This window comes from Festucalex cinctus, chromosome 12 (genome assembly GCF_051991245.1).
Source record: "Festucalex cinctus isolate MCC-2025b chromosome 12, RoL_Fcin_1.0, whole genome shotgun sequence".
In the NCBI taxonomy this organism is placed as follows: domain Eukaryota; kingdom Metazoa; phylum Chordata; class Actinopteri; order Syngnathiformes; family Syngnathidae; genus Festucalex; species Festucalex cinctus.
Genome location: NC_135422.1, coordinates 4,627,395 through 4,646,192, shown reverse-complemented (window position 1 = coordinate 4,646,192; position 18,798 = coordinate 4,627,395). Strand labels below are relative to the sequence as shown.

The following is an 18,798-nucleotide window of genomic DNA, read 5'->3' as shown; positions in this document are numbered from 1 at the left end:
TTGTAGGTTCTTATGTTCAGGACAGACCACTTTTGTTTCACACGTTTATTGCTCAAAAATGAGTAAATGTTACAGTTTCACTTATTTACAAGGCTTGGAACAGAGAAATAAATAAGGCGATGCTGAATAAAGCAGATTGGTGTAAATGCTCTAAAATGCACAGCAGCTTTGGCTACCAAAGTTCATCCAAAAAAGAAAAAGTCAAACTATAGTATTAATAAATAAAGCTATGTGAAAAAATAAATAGGGTACTCTTCTGCTCAACTAGTCGAAACTAACTTTTTACACAAAGTAGAACAAAGAACAGGGTTTTTTGTTTTTTTTCACACTTCATTTTTAAAGCACATGATCATGAGTCAAACAATTCAGTCTCTACAACACACCATTATAAACCAATCTACCAATTTTGGCATCACAATCTTTGTTATGGAGTCATCGGTTGGCATCGGTTGGAGTGGTGATTGAAAAAAAATGGATTTCTACTCTGAGCCGATTGTTGTAGTACGTGGCCTTGGATAGAACGACGTGTGTTTACTGGAGTGGCTTAAATTTAATGCGCACATCAAATCCCTGATTAGCGTGTTTATCCCTCCAAGAATCCTGCAGTGGCATTAAAAAAAAAAAAAGCCGGAAAGTGCTACTTTTAAAAAATACATGTGCTTATTACTGACAGATAAAAGAGTTTTGAAACTAACACTTTTTTTCTGATTAAAAGAATTAGCAAAAATACTGTATACTAAATATTTTTTTGCCTCGTGAACATTTTTGTGGGCCTTTTGTGAAGTGATCACCGTTTTGTTTTTTTGTTGGCTTGTTAAGCAGTTCAATTTAAAGAAGGTAGGACTGGTTGCAAACAAACCTTTAAAAGGGAAGTCAACCCAAAAATATTTGCAATAACATGGCATTATGATTAATATTGAGTTTGTGGAATATAAATCAAAATCCATCCATTTTTTTTTTTTTTTTTTAAATCCATATTAGGGTCGGCCATTTTGCTTTATGCTGTCGACTGAAAATGACATCACAGCTGCTCACGGGTCACCTGTTTTCTGAAGCTGAGCCATGATTGGTCGTTACCCGGGAAATTGTGATCTCATAAATGGGGTTTCTATCCAAATGTTTTGAATTATTTAAGAGAATTTAGTGAAAATTCAAACATGCAACTTATCCCCATTTCAACAAATTTTGCAAATATTGAGCGGAGACTGCGCCATGAGGATTTATGTGCGGCGGAATATCTAGTCAAAACATAGCCAAAATTCTCATTTTATTTTTTTTAGATATGCTTTTAAAACAATTATTATTTTTTGTCTTCTTTGAAAGTTCTAGTGTTTCCATTCAGGTTTATTTTTTGAAAATACGGGGGAAAAAATGGATGGATACAAGGCCGCCACTTGGGATGGATAAAAACGGGTGGATTTTGCTGCTTTATTCATATTCCACAAACACAATATTAATTAGAATAATGTATTCAGGCTAGTGAAGCTGCATAGAACATATTGTAAAGAACATTTTGGGGTTGACTTCCCTTTTAACTCATTTGCTCCCAAAAACGTATAAATACGTTCTATTTTAAATATTACCAGTGTCCCAAAGACGCATTTATACATTTTTGTTTTTTTTGTTGTTTTTTTTAATGCTAGGGCATACGGAAGGCTTTGATGCAGCCTTTGCACTGCTGTAAAATAAAAATAGATAGAAATATTGTTTTTTTTCCTGATGAAATAAGAGACTAATCTTGCTTTTGGTAGGTTCCATGTTCTTATAGCAAGTAGAACTCAATATTCTGTGGGCCTTGCAAAATCAGTGAAAATCCAGTAAAACAACCGGGAGCGATTGCGTCAGAGAAAATGGCTGGGACTGAATGAGTTAAGTGCAGCAGCATCAATGTGCACTTCTGAAGCGGCATTCCTTCGAAGTTTAGTTAAAAACCCTTCTAAACTGCACCATTTTATCTCCTCTTCCGCTTCGTACATTCTTCCGAGATGGACATCACTCCGATTCAGCTTCCAGATATGATGAAATATGAAAACCAGGCTTCTGGATGGTTCGGCTGAAGTTATGTGGAAAAACGGTTAGCTTCTGTTTTGCACGGAAGATTCCAGAGGGAATTCTTTGCTGTCGTTTTATAAGATTTGCGCACGTGGTGGTGGGAATGTTTCGACCAGCATAAATTTGGCCCTAAAAAGATACGACGAAAATAAGTCGGCCTAGAACAACATGAATGGTAATACAGTACTGCAATATACATAATCTAAACAGAAAGAACACATTCGAGCGCAGGATGTCTATAAAGCCTGCTGGGCAAAATTTGGTGGATTACCAGTTCTTTTGGCATCCCTGCTCATTGTACTGACAGCATCCATGAACACTGCTGTAAACCTCTTAAGATTGACCGCCCACATCCGGGAACTTTTTTTTCCCTCCCCTTCTAGTCCGAAAGGAGGCAAAAAAAAAAAAAAAAAAAAGGTGATATAGTAACGATGTTTGACTGAGAATCCTCAGTGATTGTGCAGTACTGTAAAGCAGAGCGAGTATGTGTCGGCCCAGCACCTCACATCAGTTCAAACACACCAGAAAAGTCAATTGTTTGCTTTATCCAACGTGAGGGCGTCATCTTGCGTGAATCGCGTATAGCCGGCGGCGTCCATGTTGTGTGGATGTACGAATGACTGCGGATCACAGCAGCACGAGTCGGCGGGCGGCTCCGATCTGCTGGCGGCTGACGTTAGCGCGCCGTCCAGTTGTTTGCCAGCTTGGCTCTGGGGATGGTCATCTTGTCCGCGCAGGGAGGACTCGTCTCGGGGGAGAAATGGATCCCGCAGTCGTTCTTCACGTTCTGAAATTTGTTCTCCTTGGAAGGCTCCATGTACACCACCTGGTGCTTGTTCACATGCTTCAGGATCACAGTCTGGAAGGAAGGAGAGCAAAGTGAAAATGAGAATCATACTGATGCTATAAAAGTCAACAAACTTACTTTTTTCATTATTATTATTATTATTACTACTACTACTACTATCATCATTTATTTAAAAAAAAAATGTAATTATTATTGCAAACCTAAGGAAGCACATTGCATTCACTTGGGAAAAAAAATGTTTTTCTGACAAATTTTTGGGGGGGAACTTTTTTTTTTGAGTATTTTTTTTTACGTTTTATATATATATATATATATATATATATGTATATATATACATATTATTCCTGTCATTAAAAAATAATATTCTGAGAAGCAGTGGAAAAAATATTCAGAAAAATAGGAGGAAATTATATGACAAAAAAAAAAAATATATCAGAAAAAAATTACTCAAAAAAACAAAGCTCCCCCCAAAAATTAGTCAGAAAAACAGTATTTTTCAGGGTTCAGAGGTTAAAAAAACAACAACAAAAACGCTGAAAAACAGAAGTTGGTCCTCTTTTTTTTTTTTTAAATATATTTTTTTTAATATTTTAAATGTTTTTTCTCCTGTTTTTCTGAGTATTTTTTTTCCTGTTTTTCAGATTTTTTTTTGTTTATGGCAAAAAAATAATAATTCAGTAAAACAGAAAAAAATATTTAAAAAAAACAAAAACAAAGCTGCCCCCCCCCAAAATTAGTTATTTATTATTATTATTATTATTCTTATTATTATTATTATTATTATTAAATCATGACAAACTTACTTTCTTTGGAGCAGTGTAGCAGGACATCTGCACCCACTTCTTCTTCTTGTTGATGAGCAAAGCAACAATGAGGAAGATGATGACAGCCAGGAGGAGAGCTGCCAGGATCCAAGCGGCTGATTGGTAGAAGAGCGCCATCTCTGTTTGGTTGGGGTAATTCTCACCCAATACTGGTTCATCTGTGAGACGAGGTTCAAAGACGAGCCTAAAGTCAAGTAGCCGTCAAACAAAGTAAAATCTGCATTTATGCTAAGCTATTCTATGCGGCCCCACTTTTCTCGGGTCGGCCATTTTGCCACTTGCTGTCTTGAAAAGGACATCACAGTTGCTCGGGTAACAACCAATCACGTGAACGTGACATGACCAAATCCAGAAGACAGGTGAGCCATGATTGCTTGTTACCTGAACTCCAATATTTGTCACATGATGTCATTTTTGGTCAACAGCACATGGCAAAATGGCCGCCCCATGAGATGGTTTTGCTGCTTAATTCATATTCCACAATATATTGTAGAAAATTTAAGAAAAACAAATGTAGTAGAATAAGAAAATTATTATTTAAAATAAGCAAAATTATCTACCAACAGAACAAGAAAATTTACGTAAATTTACCTTTAAGATTTAGAAAAATAAGAAAATATTCCCATATCAAGCATGGCGGTCTTGAAAATAGTATTTTTATACAAAAAACAAGTTATATTGATTTTTTTTCAAGCTGTAATAAATAGAACTATTTTCTTAAAATACATATGTATTTTTTTTATTTTTTTTACTCTTGGATAACTTTGCCTGAGTGTCACGTAGGGAAGTAACAGGTCACATTTTTATTTTCTTTGGTATGACCCAGGCCGGGATTGAACCCATAACCTCCAAGAGCTTAGGCACTCTACCACTAGACCCCTGAATCTGAATATCGTAATATTGGAAAGATGAAAAATTAGCTTAGTAAAAGCACTTTTGTCTGATTGTTTTCATAACTTGTAATTTTTCCATTTATCTTATTTCTAGATGATGCAAAATCTTAAATGATGTTGGTTTGTTGTCATCAGCCTCACAGTACTTAAAACTGGCTGTTAACACTCAAGTCAAGTCAAGTCATCTTTATTTATATAGCACTTTCAAACACTTGATCAAGACTGCTTGATCAAGTAAGATAATTAAGTAAAAAGTATCTAAAAATAAGCACAATAATCTTGTCTGACAATTTCATTTTAAGTAAAAATAACTTGTCAAAACAATATAAGCAAATTTAGGTTAAATTTAAGAAATAAATAAAGCAGGTGCGGGTTACCTGTGTCTGCAACAACGGGCGTTTCTGTGACAGCAGCGTTCCCATCAGCCCGCCGCACGCTCGTGGTGACCCTCGTTTTTGGGGCGACGGTGGACAACAGCACCGGCGCGGATGTCGTCATTTCTTCCCAGACAGAAATAAAGGTTTTATTTTCAAGGCAGAACCCAACAGACGCACAAGCATGTTATTGTTTATTGCCCTTGTGTTTCCGCCAACGGTTCTCACCGCGGCTCATGTGAACGCCAAATTATCAAAACAAAAGGGCGCTCAAACGGCATATCGGGTCGAACAATGCGATCCTATGCGGAGGTTTTCCCCTTGTAGGAAAAAGCTGACGCGGAGCTTCCTGCATGCGCCGCGTTGCGGTCCGATTGAGCCGGGGGAGAGGAAACACGTGTGAATGTGCGGATGCTCGAGGAATGTTTTCGCTCCAGTTGACTGTGTATGTCACATGGAATGCTGCTGCGAAACGATGGTGTTTTCCTCTGCAGCGCCAGAACGGCTGGCTCGAAACGGACTAACACATATACAACGCGCATTTTGAAACAGGTTTTCCCTCAGTCCCGCCCTCTTTTTTGGCAGGTACCGTGAGGAATTATGACTTCCCTCATCAACAGGCCGTGCCTTGTTCTACTAATACCTCTATTATGATCGTTTAGTGTGGAAGTCTTGTACAAGCTACTTTTAGCAGTGTTGGAACACAAACACCGACTGACATTTACAACTTCAACTTGAATATTTCTTCCATCAAATTCTCTATCTGCTTCCATGTCAATCTAATCAGAATTAGTAGTGCCGATGTAACTTGAAATATATTAGCAATACGGCCATTTCTTTAACCAATCATATTTCCTTTCAATTCTGAGGACCAGCTAGCTAGCAGCTAACTGATTTTAGCCTTGGGTCCCGCTTCCTGGCGGATTTTGCCAACCTCATTATTTTTGTCCCGATATTACGCAGCCCGTTTTTGCCATGTGTATGTCAATCACACAGTTGTCATAGCGATTCATACGACAAACCAAGGGAATTTAACTGTTAAGTTCCTTCCTATTTACTCATTTGTGTTACATTCTCATTCACATCTATTCGGCCAAAGGCGTTGACCAGAACTAGAACTACTTCCTGCTTTCGTATCTAAGAATCATGGGAAATGTAGTCCTGGATAATGGCGAGTGTATTGTCTTGTTTAACGTGATTGAACTGTCAACCAAGACAGCATTAGCATTAGCGACTATATGGCCTAGCTAGCTAGCTAGCTAGCTAGCATATACATATTAGCAATGGGACCATTTGTTTAACAAATTAGATTAGAGCTGTCAAAATTAATCGATTAATCTTCACATAATTGATTATAAAATTAATCGACAACTATTTTAATAATCGAGTAATCGTTTGGAGCCATATTTTAATTTAAAATGGTCCAAATCCTCTGATTTCAGCATATCAACAGCAATGGTAGTTCACTGATTTCTGTAGTCCTTCAAGAGAGAAGACTGAAAAATAATAATAATTTGTAAGCATCTGTTTTTACTTTGGAAAACAATGACCGAACTGGCAACATAGTACAACGTCAATCTCCCTTTTTTAAAATCACTATATACGAATACAAAGTAAGAAAAAAAAAAAACACCAATGACTGGTTAATAAACAGTAATTAGGTGTTTTTTTTTAATACACTTTAATGCAAAATTAAAATGAATCTGATTAGTTAATAAATCAATCGAATAATCGCTGGATTAATTGATTCTAAAAATGTTTGATAGTGACAACACAAAATCAGATTTCATTTTGTCTCAGAGAGCTAGCTAGCTTACATATATTAGCAACAGACCATTTCTCGAACCAATCAGATTGCGTTGCTAGCTAGCTAGCTTAAAATAACGTCAGCATTTTTCCATCCTCTGATTGGTTAGTCAGAGCAAGCCAAGTTTGCCTGAATCGATATGCACACATTTATACATTTACTAATGACGTATGTTACTTCATGTCATATTATTGTACTGCATTATTGTTTCCATAATTGCGACATGAATGTGGTATCAATTTGGTGGCTAAGTCCCCGCTGAAGATTTTAACAGGATGAAAACACTTAGACCTAATTTAACAACCTAAAAAATGTCCATTTGTGGGTGTAAAGCAAAACTCACCGAGACAGTACGGGCAGCACTGGCCCTTGCGCAAGACGGGCACCCTGCAGTTGGCGGGCGGGCAGCGCTGAGAGAAACACTGAATGGTGCCGTTGTTGCAGATGCAGCTGGTGCAAGCGTTGGTCTTCCAGGAGTCCCCCGCCAGCAGCACGTCTCCATCGTTGGTGATGCAGTACTCCTGCTGGCTGGTGTTCACCGGCAGTAGCGGACTCTGCGTCTCCTCTGTGGACGCATGCAAACGCCAATCAGATTAGAGAAATCGGATTTGGTGAGTCATGATTTCAGATTGTATTGCTAACGTGAAAATATATTGGGACAACAACAGGTGGGCAAACTGATTTTATTATTATTATTATTATTATTATTATTATTATCATACAGAATTTTCTAAAATAGGCAGATGGACCAGGTCATTATATATTTAACTCTTTTACTCCCAAAAACGTATAAATACGTTCTATTTTAAATGTTTTAAGTGTCCCAAAGACGTATATATACGTTTTTTTGTTTTGTTTGTTTTTTGTAATGTTTTTTTTATGCTAGAACATACAGAAGGCTTTGATGCAGCCTCTCAACTGCAAAGAACGGTTGAAGAAATGGTAGTTATTACTAGTGTTGTTCCGATACCGATACTGGTATCGGCAGAGGCGCCGATACTGCATTAAAACAGTGGTATCGGTATCGGTGAGTACTCACAAGTAACATGCCGATACCATTCATTCCAACGCTAATATAGAATTTTAGATGCAGCATTTTGTGTTTTGCTCGTGCATGACATTCACTGATATGTGACATGCTCACTGCATGCCGATCTAAGATATCCTATTGGCCTATGAATGCTCTGAACCAATGGCAGGACAGCTTTTTCATGTGAAGGAAAAACAAACCTTAGGTATCGGTATCGGCCGATACTGCAAAGCTGGGTATCGGAATCGCTATCGGGGGCCAAAAAAACTGTATCAGAACAACACTAGTTATTACACAAACGACCAGCAGGTGGCAGCAGAGTATAAGAGATCAACCAGTTGAAAACAAGCTGTTTCCCCACAATTCTAAGCAGATTTGTGAATATTGATGAAACTTAGCTATATTCTAATGCTAATTGCTGCAAAACTGAAACAGATAGAAATATACTTTTTTTTCCTGATGAAAGAAGAGACTCTAATGTTTCTTTTGGTAGGTTCCATGTTTTTATAGCAATAGAACACATTATTGTGTGGGCCTTGCAAAATCAGTCAAAATCCAGTAAAACATCCGGGAGTGAAGGGGATTGCTTCTGTGAAATTGGCTGCGAGTGAATGATGGCAAAATCTAGCTATACGTCTCGCTGCAAAGCTAACTCCGGATCATTAATTAAGGAGCGTGAGAAGCCATGACGAGAAGAATATGTTGATTCAAGATGCTTCCCACATGTGGAGTCTAAACACGGGATTCCAGCAGGCAGATGTTAATCCAGTCTGAGGCCTCATCTGCATATCCCGTCCAACTCTCCGAGGGACCGAGAGTCTTCTCCTGACCCGAGCCTTGGCTCAAGCCTGCCCGGCGGCCACATCCATCATAGGGCCCTGTCAGCGGCATGTGTATTACTCCCACATTCCTGGTGACCGGGCCCACGTATTATATCGAAGTCCGGGCCTCTCGCAATCTGCTTTTGCGAAGGCAGATGCAGCGATAAGACGGGACCGACATTCTCGAGGAGAAGCCGACAGGCGCAGTCGTGCATTGCCGATTTGTCGGCCTCATGCTTGAAAGCTATTGCCACATCCTGTCGCTAATTGAATGAAATGTCGACTCCTTTAGGAGCAGCGCAGATCTGGCGAGATCATTTGGAAAGAGAAACAGACGCTTCTCCTATGTAGACCCGGCTAGTTTCGGCTGGTTTTAGTTGGCAAGCACCGGTTTTCCTCAAGTCTTTTTAGCAACTTACCTAGGCACGCATGACAACAGGTGTCCTTGTTCTTGGTCGGTGTCGGGCACAGAGCCGGGGGACAAACTTCGGTGTCGCACAGGACGCGTCCCTGCCTGCAGGTGCAACGTGTACACTCGTCCAGGTCCCAGGTCTCCCCCTCCACATAGAACTCCCCCCCAGGGGCTCTGCAAACCACCATGTCCATACCCTCCGGCAGACCGCTACCCGACTCGTCTGAAGTGTTACAACAGGACAGAAATGACATCACAGTCAGGTTGAGAAGCATGCAAAAAAAAAAAAAAAAAAAAAAAAAAAAAGCCTATAGCACTGGAAAGGTTGTGTTTTGACACAAAGCTGTCCACAGCATGCAAAATTGGGGTCTAAATGTCTTTTATTTATTACCAAAAGGGGATAAAGGGTCTAAAAACACGACATTCAGGTTGAAATTGAGCTCACGATCCAAATCTTAACGAGTTGACACAAGCTAGGCAGCACTATGTTGTAACTATTGTTAACCAATCAAAATGAACTCATTTGCTCCCAAAAACGTCTAACAACGTTCTATTTTGAATATTGCCATGGTCCCAAAGACGTAATTATACGCGCATACAGAAGGCTTTGATGCAGCCTCTGACCTGAAGAGGGCGCTTAAAGCAATAGTAGTTATTACAAAAACGACCAGCAGGTGGCAGCAGAGTATAAGAGATCAACCAGGGCCATGTTCCAACAAGCTCTTTTCCCCAGTGTTTTTAACAGATTTGTGACTAATGATGAAACTTAGCTATATTCTAACGCTAATTGCTGCATAACAGAAACAGATGCAAATATACGTTTAATTCCTGATGAAAGAAGAGACTCTAATCTTTCCTTTGGTAGGTTCCATGTTTTTATAGCAATAGAACATACAACATGCTGTGGTCCTTGCAGTAAATCAGCCGGGTGCGAAGGGGGTTGCTTCATTGAAATTAGCTGGTTGTGAATGAGTTAAACAAGATCATCTCTTTAACTCTTTGACCGCCAAAAACATTTAATAACGATCAGTAAAGCCACGACGTATGCCGCCATCAACGTTAACGACGTTGATGACGTCAAGTTTTTTTATTTTATTTTTTTTCTCAGTGCAACATCTAAATGCAGAGTTGCCTGGTCAATGGGTTGTGGAATCAAAAACACTAACTATGTCCAGCAATGGAAGCACTGTATCTCATTTTGTGAACGATCAAAGTTGTTTTTGATAACGTGTGGTAGTAAAAGAGTTAAAGGCTCAATTCTCAACAAGCCCTAAAATCAAACAAATAAACAAACAAAGAAAAAAACGTGTGTCTAGATGAGGTAATTTAGTGTCATACCCTCACACGTAGGACAACACTGGTCAGGCTTCACGACTGGATGAGAGCAGCTGGGCGCAGGACAGGATATGAGCACGCACATCTCCCTTCCGGAATGACAGTAGCAGTCGCGGCAGCCGTCGTGCCAGCTATCGCCTTCCTCGTATCGGTTGCCGTTAGCGGTCAAGCAAACGCTGGGAACCGGGATGGGCGAATGGGCATTCTCTGGATAAGGAAACATTAAAAAGAACCATTTATGGTTAAAAGAGAAGGGATTCATTGAAGCACAGGCAAGGAACTAGAAACAAACTGAAATTTATCATCTATTGTAGACAACTGTATATTAGGGCTGCAGCTATTGAATATTTACTATTTGGATATGCTACAGAAAACTGATAAAATAAAAAAATATATTTTCTTAGTGGTGTCAGGCGATTAAAATTTTCTAATCGGAATTAATCACATGACTTAGTTAACTCACGATTAATCGCAAATTTTATATCTGTTCTAAATGCACAATAAAGTGTATAATATTGTTTTCAAAGTTTTCATACTGTTAACATAAAAGTGGGAAAAAATGTTAGACAATGCAATTTTGGTAGAAATTGCATTGTCTAACATTTTTTTCTGGCTGAGAGGCCGAATGCAAACTTTTTGGAATGATATTGAATGTTATGGAATGGTATACAATGACCTGGAATGAGCTGAACACGCTAAAGTTAGAAAGGTTTGAATTCATCCAGAAATCGGGAAGCAGTTGAAGGAAGAAAAACAGCACAAAAATAAAAGTAGCAGGAAACTAAGAAACAAGAAATTGAATAAACAATGGAGCAAAGAGAATCAAGCAATAGAAATATGGCTGCATCTTTTAGTCAATGATACAATCGTTTCATAATAAGACATAAAATGGCGTTAAAATGAATAATATGTACTGTAATGTAAAAAAACGAGTGATACTGATTTGTGTTGGGGTCATTTTTCTGCCACTAGATGGCATAATTGCATTTGTGAGACGTGCACGCTCAGTGCTTTTTTCTTTTCATATTAATCTAATCTTTAACATGAAGTAACTTGTGAAATTCTCCAAAAATACATACATTATTAATAAATTTATTACTGCTAAATTTTGTGGACGTGTCTGCTGCGTTGCAACTGGAATTCCCCCAGTATGGTCATCAATTGTGTGTTAAAAAAAAAATGGTGGCATTAAAGGAACTTTAAATTAACTCAAAATTAACGCACTCATTTTGACACCCCCAGTGTGGCTAAATAACAATTATTAATACACAAGAGAAAATAACCTCATAAAGAACGACCTATTATTTTTCATTTTTAGATAATGGGTCCTCGAGGCATAAAAAAAAAAAATCCTTGAGAATTTTTTTTTTTTTTTTTGTAGGTTGGTCGACAAAGCAATTAAGGTCAGCTCAAATTAAAATTCCTCAAATTGCCTCATTGTGTATATGATAATCCTGATACATTTTACTTGCTTTTTTTTTTTTTTTTTCCCAAAATAAGCCAGCATCCAATCCAATTGCCTTGGAGTAAGTGCTCAACTCCCAAAATCAAACCCAGAGTAGCTTTTTTGGCCTACTTGGAATCCATTTGGATCACAAAGATCGCCAAACTGAAATTTAAAAAGCATTTCCCGGTTCAAGTGCTCACTGAGATGTACCTTCTCTTTCATTTCCATGTTTTTTGGGATACAAATATTTCTATAAATAATTTACCAACACTGAATATTTTGACAAACCACAAAGACGACCCCAGCTCATCAGTTTGTTTACAGTAAAAGTCTGTGAGTCTTGAGGCCGAAATATTTATAACACAGCTAAAAAAAACAACAACAACTAAACACAGTAAATTAGAGTATAAATCAGTCTAGATTTTAACTTGTAGGTTTCAGGAATCTAATTAGACTTGCACCCACAGCTACTGGATAAAGTCAAATACCAAGCAAAACCCCAAAAAGGCAAACATTTAAGCCTCCGCAGAGGAGCAGCCAGAGGTCACAGGAAATCAAAAGTGCGGCTTTGTAGAACAAACTCAACACGTAGATTTTCTCCACGCTCGCGTCCATTTACTTCTGTACTGCCTTACAGTGGTGGAAGTGTGCGCGTGAAACAAGAAGCGCTTACGATTTGACTGCGTATTTATTAACTTGGAACACAAAATGAAAGCCTGCGTTCAGACCGTTGGCGTCACCAAACCTGGGCCGCCTTCTCAACTCGTTTTTGCTGAAGGCAACACTCTTACACCAACCGCAGGAATTTACAGTAGTTGAGATGATTGCATTTGAAGTGCAAATATAAACAAGCCACATGTCTGAGCAGTGCCAGCATGTGAAACTGACACAATGGAGCAATAAGACTTAATGTATGTAATTATCAAGCTCTCCTACAGAGCAATTTGACACTTTATTGCTTAAACAGCTAACAGAGACCGCAAACCTCTGCCAAAGCCGTCCAATTATTAAAGCGATCGCTCGGATTTTTTTGACATGAATCTCTATTTCATCCTCACCTCCAGCGTGTGCGATCAGCACCGACTTACCCGTGACAGCGTTCTGTGACGCGAGTTCTGGTCCGGTGTTGGACGAGAGGAAAATAGTCCAGCAAGCTGGCTGGGGTCACGGAAATAAAAGCGTTTTTCTTCTAAAAACAATTTGTGTTCAAAAGAGTGATACATTTGCATCACAAAGTCCTTTTCTGAAAAAAAGTCAGACGCCATTACCGCCGGTACTAATTTTCTGTTTGTTTGTATCACTGCGCGGCGCCCCGCATGCAGCTGATAGACGCGCACTAATCTACAAGTTGTTTGTCTTTTCGAAGGCGGAAGGATCAGCTGTCTGCAGCGCGTCGATTAGCCGTCTACAGGGCGACCCGCAGTGATACGAACGAACAGAAAAGTAGTGCCTGGTAGTGATGGGACTTTTGGCTCTTTCAGGGGAGCCGTTCACGTAAAAGAACTGTTCAAAAGACTGTCTCTTTTATGTTTGTTTTTTTTTAAAGCATTTTTTGAAAATGGCAAAAAATTAGATATGGAATAGTCTAAAAAATAACATTCAATGAAGTTTTATTCTCTTAGAACAGGGGTTGGCAACCCGCGGCTCAAGAGCCGCATGTGGCTCTTTAACGCCACCCTAATGGCTCCCTGGAGATTTTTCAAAAAGGTTTGAAAATTGAAAAAGAGAGAGAAATATATATATATTTTTGGTTTTAATGGGAGGATAAACATGACAAACTGTTAGAAAGCCCACATTTTTTAAATAATTATTAGTAAGGATGTTCGATACCACTTTTTTTCAGACCGATACCGATACTCAGACCCTCAGTACTCACCGATACCGATACCAACTGCCGATACCAGTAGTACATTTTGACAAATAAAAAAAAAATCACTAAAAAGACATTTTTAAACAAATATATTTCCCTTAATTTTGACCAAAAAAAACAGCACAGTCACTCTTCAATAGTCTTAACGCTCAAAACAAAACACAAAAATGCTCTTTTAGTTTAAGATTCACAATTTTGAAGTATTTCCAAACCGGTGAAGTTTTGGTGAAAAACTGCTGCAAGCTAGCGCCACTTACAGGCAAGGAGGACTCACTTAACGTCTTCCCCCTCTGCCATCGCTCGCTTGTACTCGTCTGCGTCACGAGTACTCGAGTACTTGAAAAAAGGCTGGTATCGGCCCGATACCGATACCTGGTATCGGTACTCGCCCATCCCTAATTATTAGTAATGGTTAGTGTTTGATGTGCATTGGTAAAGTTTTCGTTTATCTTTAAAATTTCCTACTCTGTTGGCGGTCAGTGAACGCACCATTAGTGCCGCGCAAAATGCGAGCGACGCCGTTGTGTTTTCTTTTCCATTTCCTCGAAGCACCAGCGAGGAGGATGAACGGCTCTCGATAAATAAAGACTCGGTTCCCATCGTTCACGTTGAAGAGCCGTTCAAAAGACTCGATTCGTTCGTGACCGACACATCAACTAGTGCCTGGCGTCTGACTTTTTTTTTTCCCAGAAAAGAGTATTGTGATGCAAATGTATCACTCTTTTGAACACAAATTGTTTTTAGAAGAAAAAACGCTTTTATTTCCGTCACCCCAGCCAGCTTGCTGGACTATTTTCCTCTCGTCCAACACCGGACCAGAACTCGTGTCACAGAACGCTGTCAGGGGTAAGTCGGTGCTGATCGCACACACTGAAGGTGAGGATGAAATAGAGATTCATGTCAAAAAATCCGAACGATCCCTTTCATATCAAAGTGCTTTGAACACAGTTTGTGCGCGTTTTTGAGTGTGAGCTACCTTTACACATGCAGATGGAGCAGCCCTTCTTGTTCTGCCTGTAGCCGTCGCCGCAGCGCTTGTCGCAGGTAAACGGGGGGCACTTGACACAGCGACACATCTCGCAGCCGTGCTTGTTGCGACTGCGGGGTGACAGCCATGAAACATCAATACATGTAAAAGGTTTGAACGTTGTGACACACAGTGAAGTCCAGATGCCGAGGTTTGACCGGTACCGTCGACATCTGGACCTGCTTTTCCTCGTCTCCGTATTGGCTGTCTTTGAAGGAGGCCAAATTAAAAAAAAAAAAAAAGAGCAACATTAGAGGTCTTTGTGGGTTGCACATCATACAAACCCAAGACGCATTCTTAAATCCAATTCAGATGCTTTCAGTTTAACCTGTTGCATCATTATTGCTCCTTAGAAGAACCCTGAGAAGCAGCCAATAAAGAAGGCAATTGGATTAGTATTATACAGAGAAACAGTAAAATGTGAGCTTTCTTGTCAAATTGAGGTAAATTTCTTGATTGGCTGACAAGGGATGAAAGTATGAATCCAATTGTTCGGGAGAGTTGAAATGGATCTAACTTTAACTCGTTTGCTCCCAATAACGTATAAATACGTTTGTTTTTTTTTATGTTGTAAGTGTCCCAAAGACGTATTTATAAGGTTTTTTTTTATTTTTATTTTTTTTATGCTAGAGCATACAGAAAGCTTTGATGCTTTCTGCAAAGAACGGTTGCAGAAATGGTAGTTATTACACAAACGGCCAGCAGGTGGCAGCAGAGCAAAGGAGATCAACCAGGGCCATCTTGAAAAAAAGCAAAATTACTGAGAATTTTAAATAGATTTGTGAAAACTGATGAAACTTAGCTCTCTTCTAATGCTAATTGCTGCAAAACGGAAACAGATAGAAACAAACTTTTTTTCCTGATGAAAGAAGAGACTTTAATCTTTCTTTTGATAGCTTCCATGTTTTTATAGCAATCGAACACAATATTCTGTGGGCCTTGCAAAATCAGTCAAAATCCAGTAAAACAGCCGGGAGCGAACGGGATTGCTTCTGTGAAAATGCGGGCCGTTTGTGTAATAACTACCATTTCTGCAACCGTTCTTTGCAATTGAGAGGCTGTATCAAAGCCTAATGTATGCTCTTGCATTAAAAAAACAAACAAAAAAAACGTATAAATATGTCTTTGGGACACTTAAAACATTAAAAAAAAACTTATTTATATGTTATTAGGAGCAAATGAGTTAAGCACAATGCCTTGTCGATATGTACAGTAAATACAGTACAGTACAGAAAGTGATTACAAATAGTTTTTCAGACTGAGGATAATGGACCAAACCCTTAACAGCTGCTTTTGAACGATGGGAACTAACTGCTGCTGTTATTCCAACTCGCCCTTTCACCTCTCCAGCACCATGTGCAGATATGAATCAGGCCCTTATTTGACCACTGGGCCTGCGCGGGCGTGTTTGGGATACAAAAACAATCCCAATGTGTATACATTGCACAATAGGACGCTTTTATCCTGGCGTGTTATTAATTGCGGTGTTGCAACGGGTTGACAGTTTGTAAAATAGGGCTATTATCAAGGAAGTGAGACAGCTTCCAGATATTTGATGGACAAGATGGATCTCACAGTGAATCGCTTACACAGATTTAGAAACCTGCATTGACCACCAGGGTCGACGTTTTTAGTTGTAGCGCAAAGCAATGCAGAAATAGACTGCTTATGGCATTCTTTACCAAGATAAGAATTTTTCTTTTAACTCCAGCAGTTTACACATAAGCTGTGGTTTGCGGATGTTGATGCACTTGTGAGAACTTAACCCTTGTAAAGACTGCCGAACCTCACGTTTTGCCGCTTGAATGAAGTACTTTGTTCACGAAGACGCGTCACTCTGTACTCGCACTGTTGCGCTATATATGTAGCGCGATACGCTGCTAAAAAGGCCATATTTTGCTGGAATACAGGCAAATAATTCATGAGCTCATATTTAGCATCTGTTGTTTGATAATACAATAATCCCACAACACTACTGTAAACTAGAAATAGACAGATATGTTTTTTTTTTTTTTTTTCAGGGCTGATACCAATGCCAATTATTAATAGTCAAGGATTGTTACGCTCTGGAGTTGGATCCCAAAAACGCGGACACAAATAAGATTTTAACTCTTTATTCGCATAACATCTAGACCCTAAGCTAACTTGGGCTGTGGAGGTGCACAGAGGAACAGAGGTAATAATCCGACAAAACCACACACTTCTCAGACAGCTTATATAGACAGTGAATCGATCTGATTGGTTGTGGCTAGACATGTGGGTAACAGGACTGACATGGAATTATCTGATTGGCTGTTGACTAGATAAAGACATTAAAGATTCCTGACATCACATAGCGTATTACCAGTTGAAACTAGATGGCGATTACATCAGTTCAAAACAGACACTTGACCTCATAGTCATGATCCAAACATAACCCTTGCATGACCCTAGTCATGACAGAAAGCATAACCCTTTGCATGACCCTTGCATGACAGCGCTAACTGATATTTTGAGCCAATATTTCTGCGTAAAGGGGGCAAAAATTATTGCCGTAATTTTTTTTTTTTTTTAGATCTTGACTTTGTTGTAATGTCTTAGAACATGTTTATTAAACAATTTTTTTTTTAGACTTTTAGAACAGCCAAATTGTTACATAAAACAACTGGTATCAGTACTTGCCCCCTCCTATCAAAAACAAATATGACAAATGAGTTGAGCTAGCGCGGATGTGTACTGCATTGTGTGCACTCACACGAATCCATAAGGGCAGGTCTTGGTGCAGGTCAAAGGTCGGCACCTGGGCACGGGGAAGCTACACTCGCACACCTCGCAGCCAAAGTCGTCCCTCTCGTATCCCATGGGGCACTGCAGGGAACAATATTTTCCCAGGTCGGGGCAGGAGTCATCTGAAAGTGTTGAGAGGGACGTCAGCTGATTACAGGCACAAGTCGTCCATCAACAGTTAGTATGGGGAAGCTCGCACGCTACATTCTCGGGACAGGGCTCGTCGCCATGGACGCAATTGTACTTTGTTATATTATCCTGCATGTAAATATGCATCTGTATGACAAGAATCTAGCGAAAAAAGGTTTTTGACAATGTTGTCAAACAATCCTAATTCGTCTGTAACTTCACTTAAGATGTTAAGACACATGGAAAGTGTTGAAAACAATTTCATGCCCCAAAAGGCCACTTACTCTTACTGTCACTCCCTTAATCTGTTATTACATAAAATCGACATGTTTAAGAAATTCCATGATACTTAAAAATAAAATAAAATACCGACCAAGATAAGCGAGTCAAGCGAACTTACTTTTGAGACACTGGCAGAGCAGACATCCATTGCTGTCTTGATAGAAGCCATAAGGGCAGTCGTTGGCAGAAAGCGTGCAGTTTTCCAGAGGAGGACACAGCATGGGGCTGACCGTTTCATAGGAAGGTTCTGGAGAAAGAAAATTGAGATCGGTGGAAGAAGACGGCAAATTTGAAAGCAAAACAAATATGTTTTCAGACTGCCATTAATACAAAAAACAAAAAAACAAAAAAACAAAAACAAAAAAAAAACAGTTGGGTCAAGAGTAACCCAAATGGAGTCAAAAAGGGACCGAACCAACTTTTTGGGTTAATCATTTAATCTAAAAAGTTGAGTTAAATGTATAACCTGAAACGTAACCCATTTTGTACAAAACAATTCTGTTTTGTGAGTTATATAGGCCATTTTTTCGGTTTGATTTGTACAATTTTTTGGGGCTGTTTTGTACAAAAAGTTATTTATATATTTTTAATCTGTATTTATTAATTAATTTTTTTTTAAATTGTTGTATGTATTTTTTTTAATATATTTTTCATTTGCTTTTTGTTTTGCTTTGTTTATAAACATGTTTTTGTTTTACAGTTTGTTTTGTACAAAACAACCCAGTTTAGGGGGGGTTGTTTTATGGCTTATAGAAAACATTTTTTTGGTTGATTTGTACAAAACCTTTATTTATTTGTTTGTTGTACAAAACAACAACAACAACAAAAATATGTTTGTGTTGAACCAACTTTTTGGGCCAAATGAATAACCCACAAAACAACCCCAAAATTTTGGTTGTTGTGTTGTTTTCACTTAACCCA

The 18,798-nt window shown here is 38.9% G+C and overlaps 1 protein-coding gene across 1 annotated transcript in view; it reads right to left on the bottom strand.

Moving 5' to 3' along the window:
* Positions 1-30: 30 nt before the first annotated feature.
* LOC144031242 (cysteine-rich motor neuron 1 protein) overlaps positions 31-18,798 on the bottom strand; it is a 41,623-nt gene continuing 22,855 nt past the window's right edge. The window contains exons 8-16 of the mRNA XM_077538150.1: positions 17,996-18,124; positions 17,435-17,588; positions 14,650-14,771; positions 10,360-10,563; positions 9,029-9,244; positions 7,102-7,323; positions 4,955-5,077; positions 3,664-3,842; positions 31-2,911 (exon numbers count right to left, since the gene is read on the bottom strand). Of these exons, the coding sequence (XP_077394276.1) occupies positions 2,729-2,911; positions 3,664-3,842; positions 4,955-5,077; positions 7,102-7,323; positions 9,029-9,244; positions 10,360-10,563; positions 14,650-14,771; positions 17,435-17,588; positions 17,996-18,124 (1,532 nt within the window). The 3' untranslated portion in view covers positions 31-2,728. The remainder of the gene's footprint in view (positions 2,912-3,663; positions 3,843-4,954; positions 5,078-7,101; positions 7,324-9,028; positions 9,245-10,359; positions 10,564-14,649; positions 14,772-17,434; positions 17,589-17,995; positions 18,125-18,798) is intronic.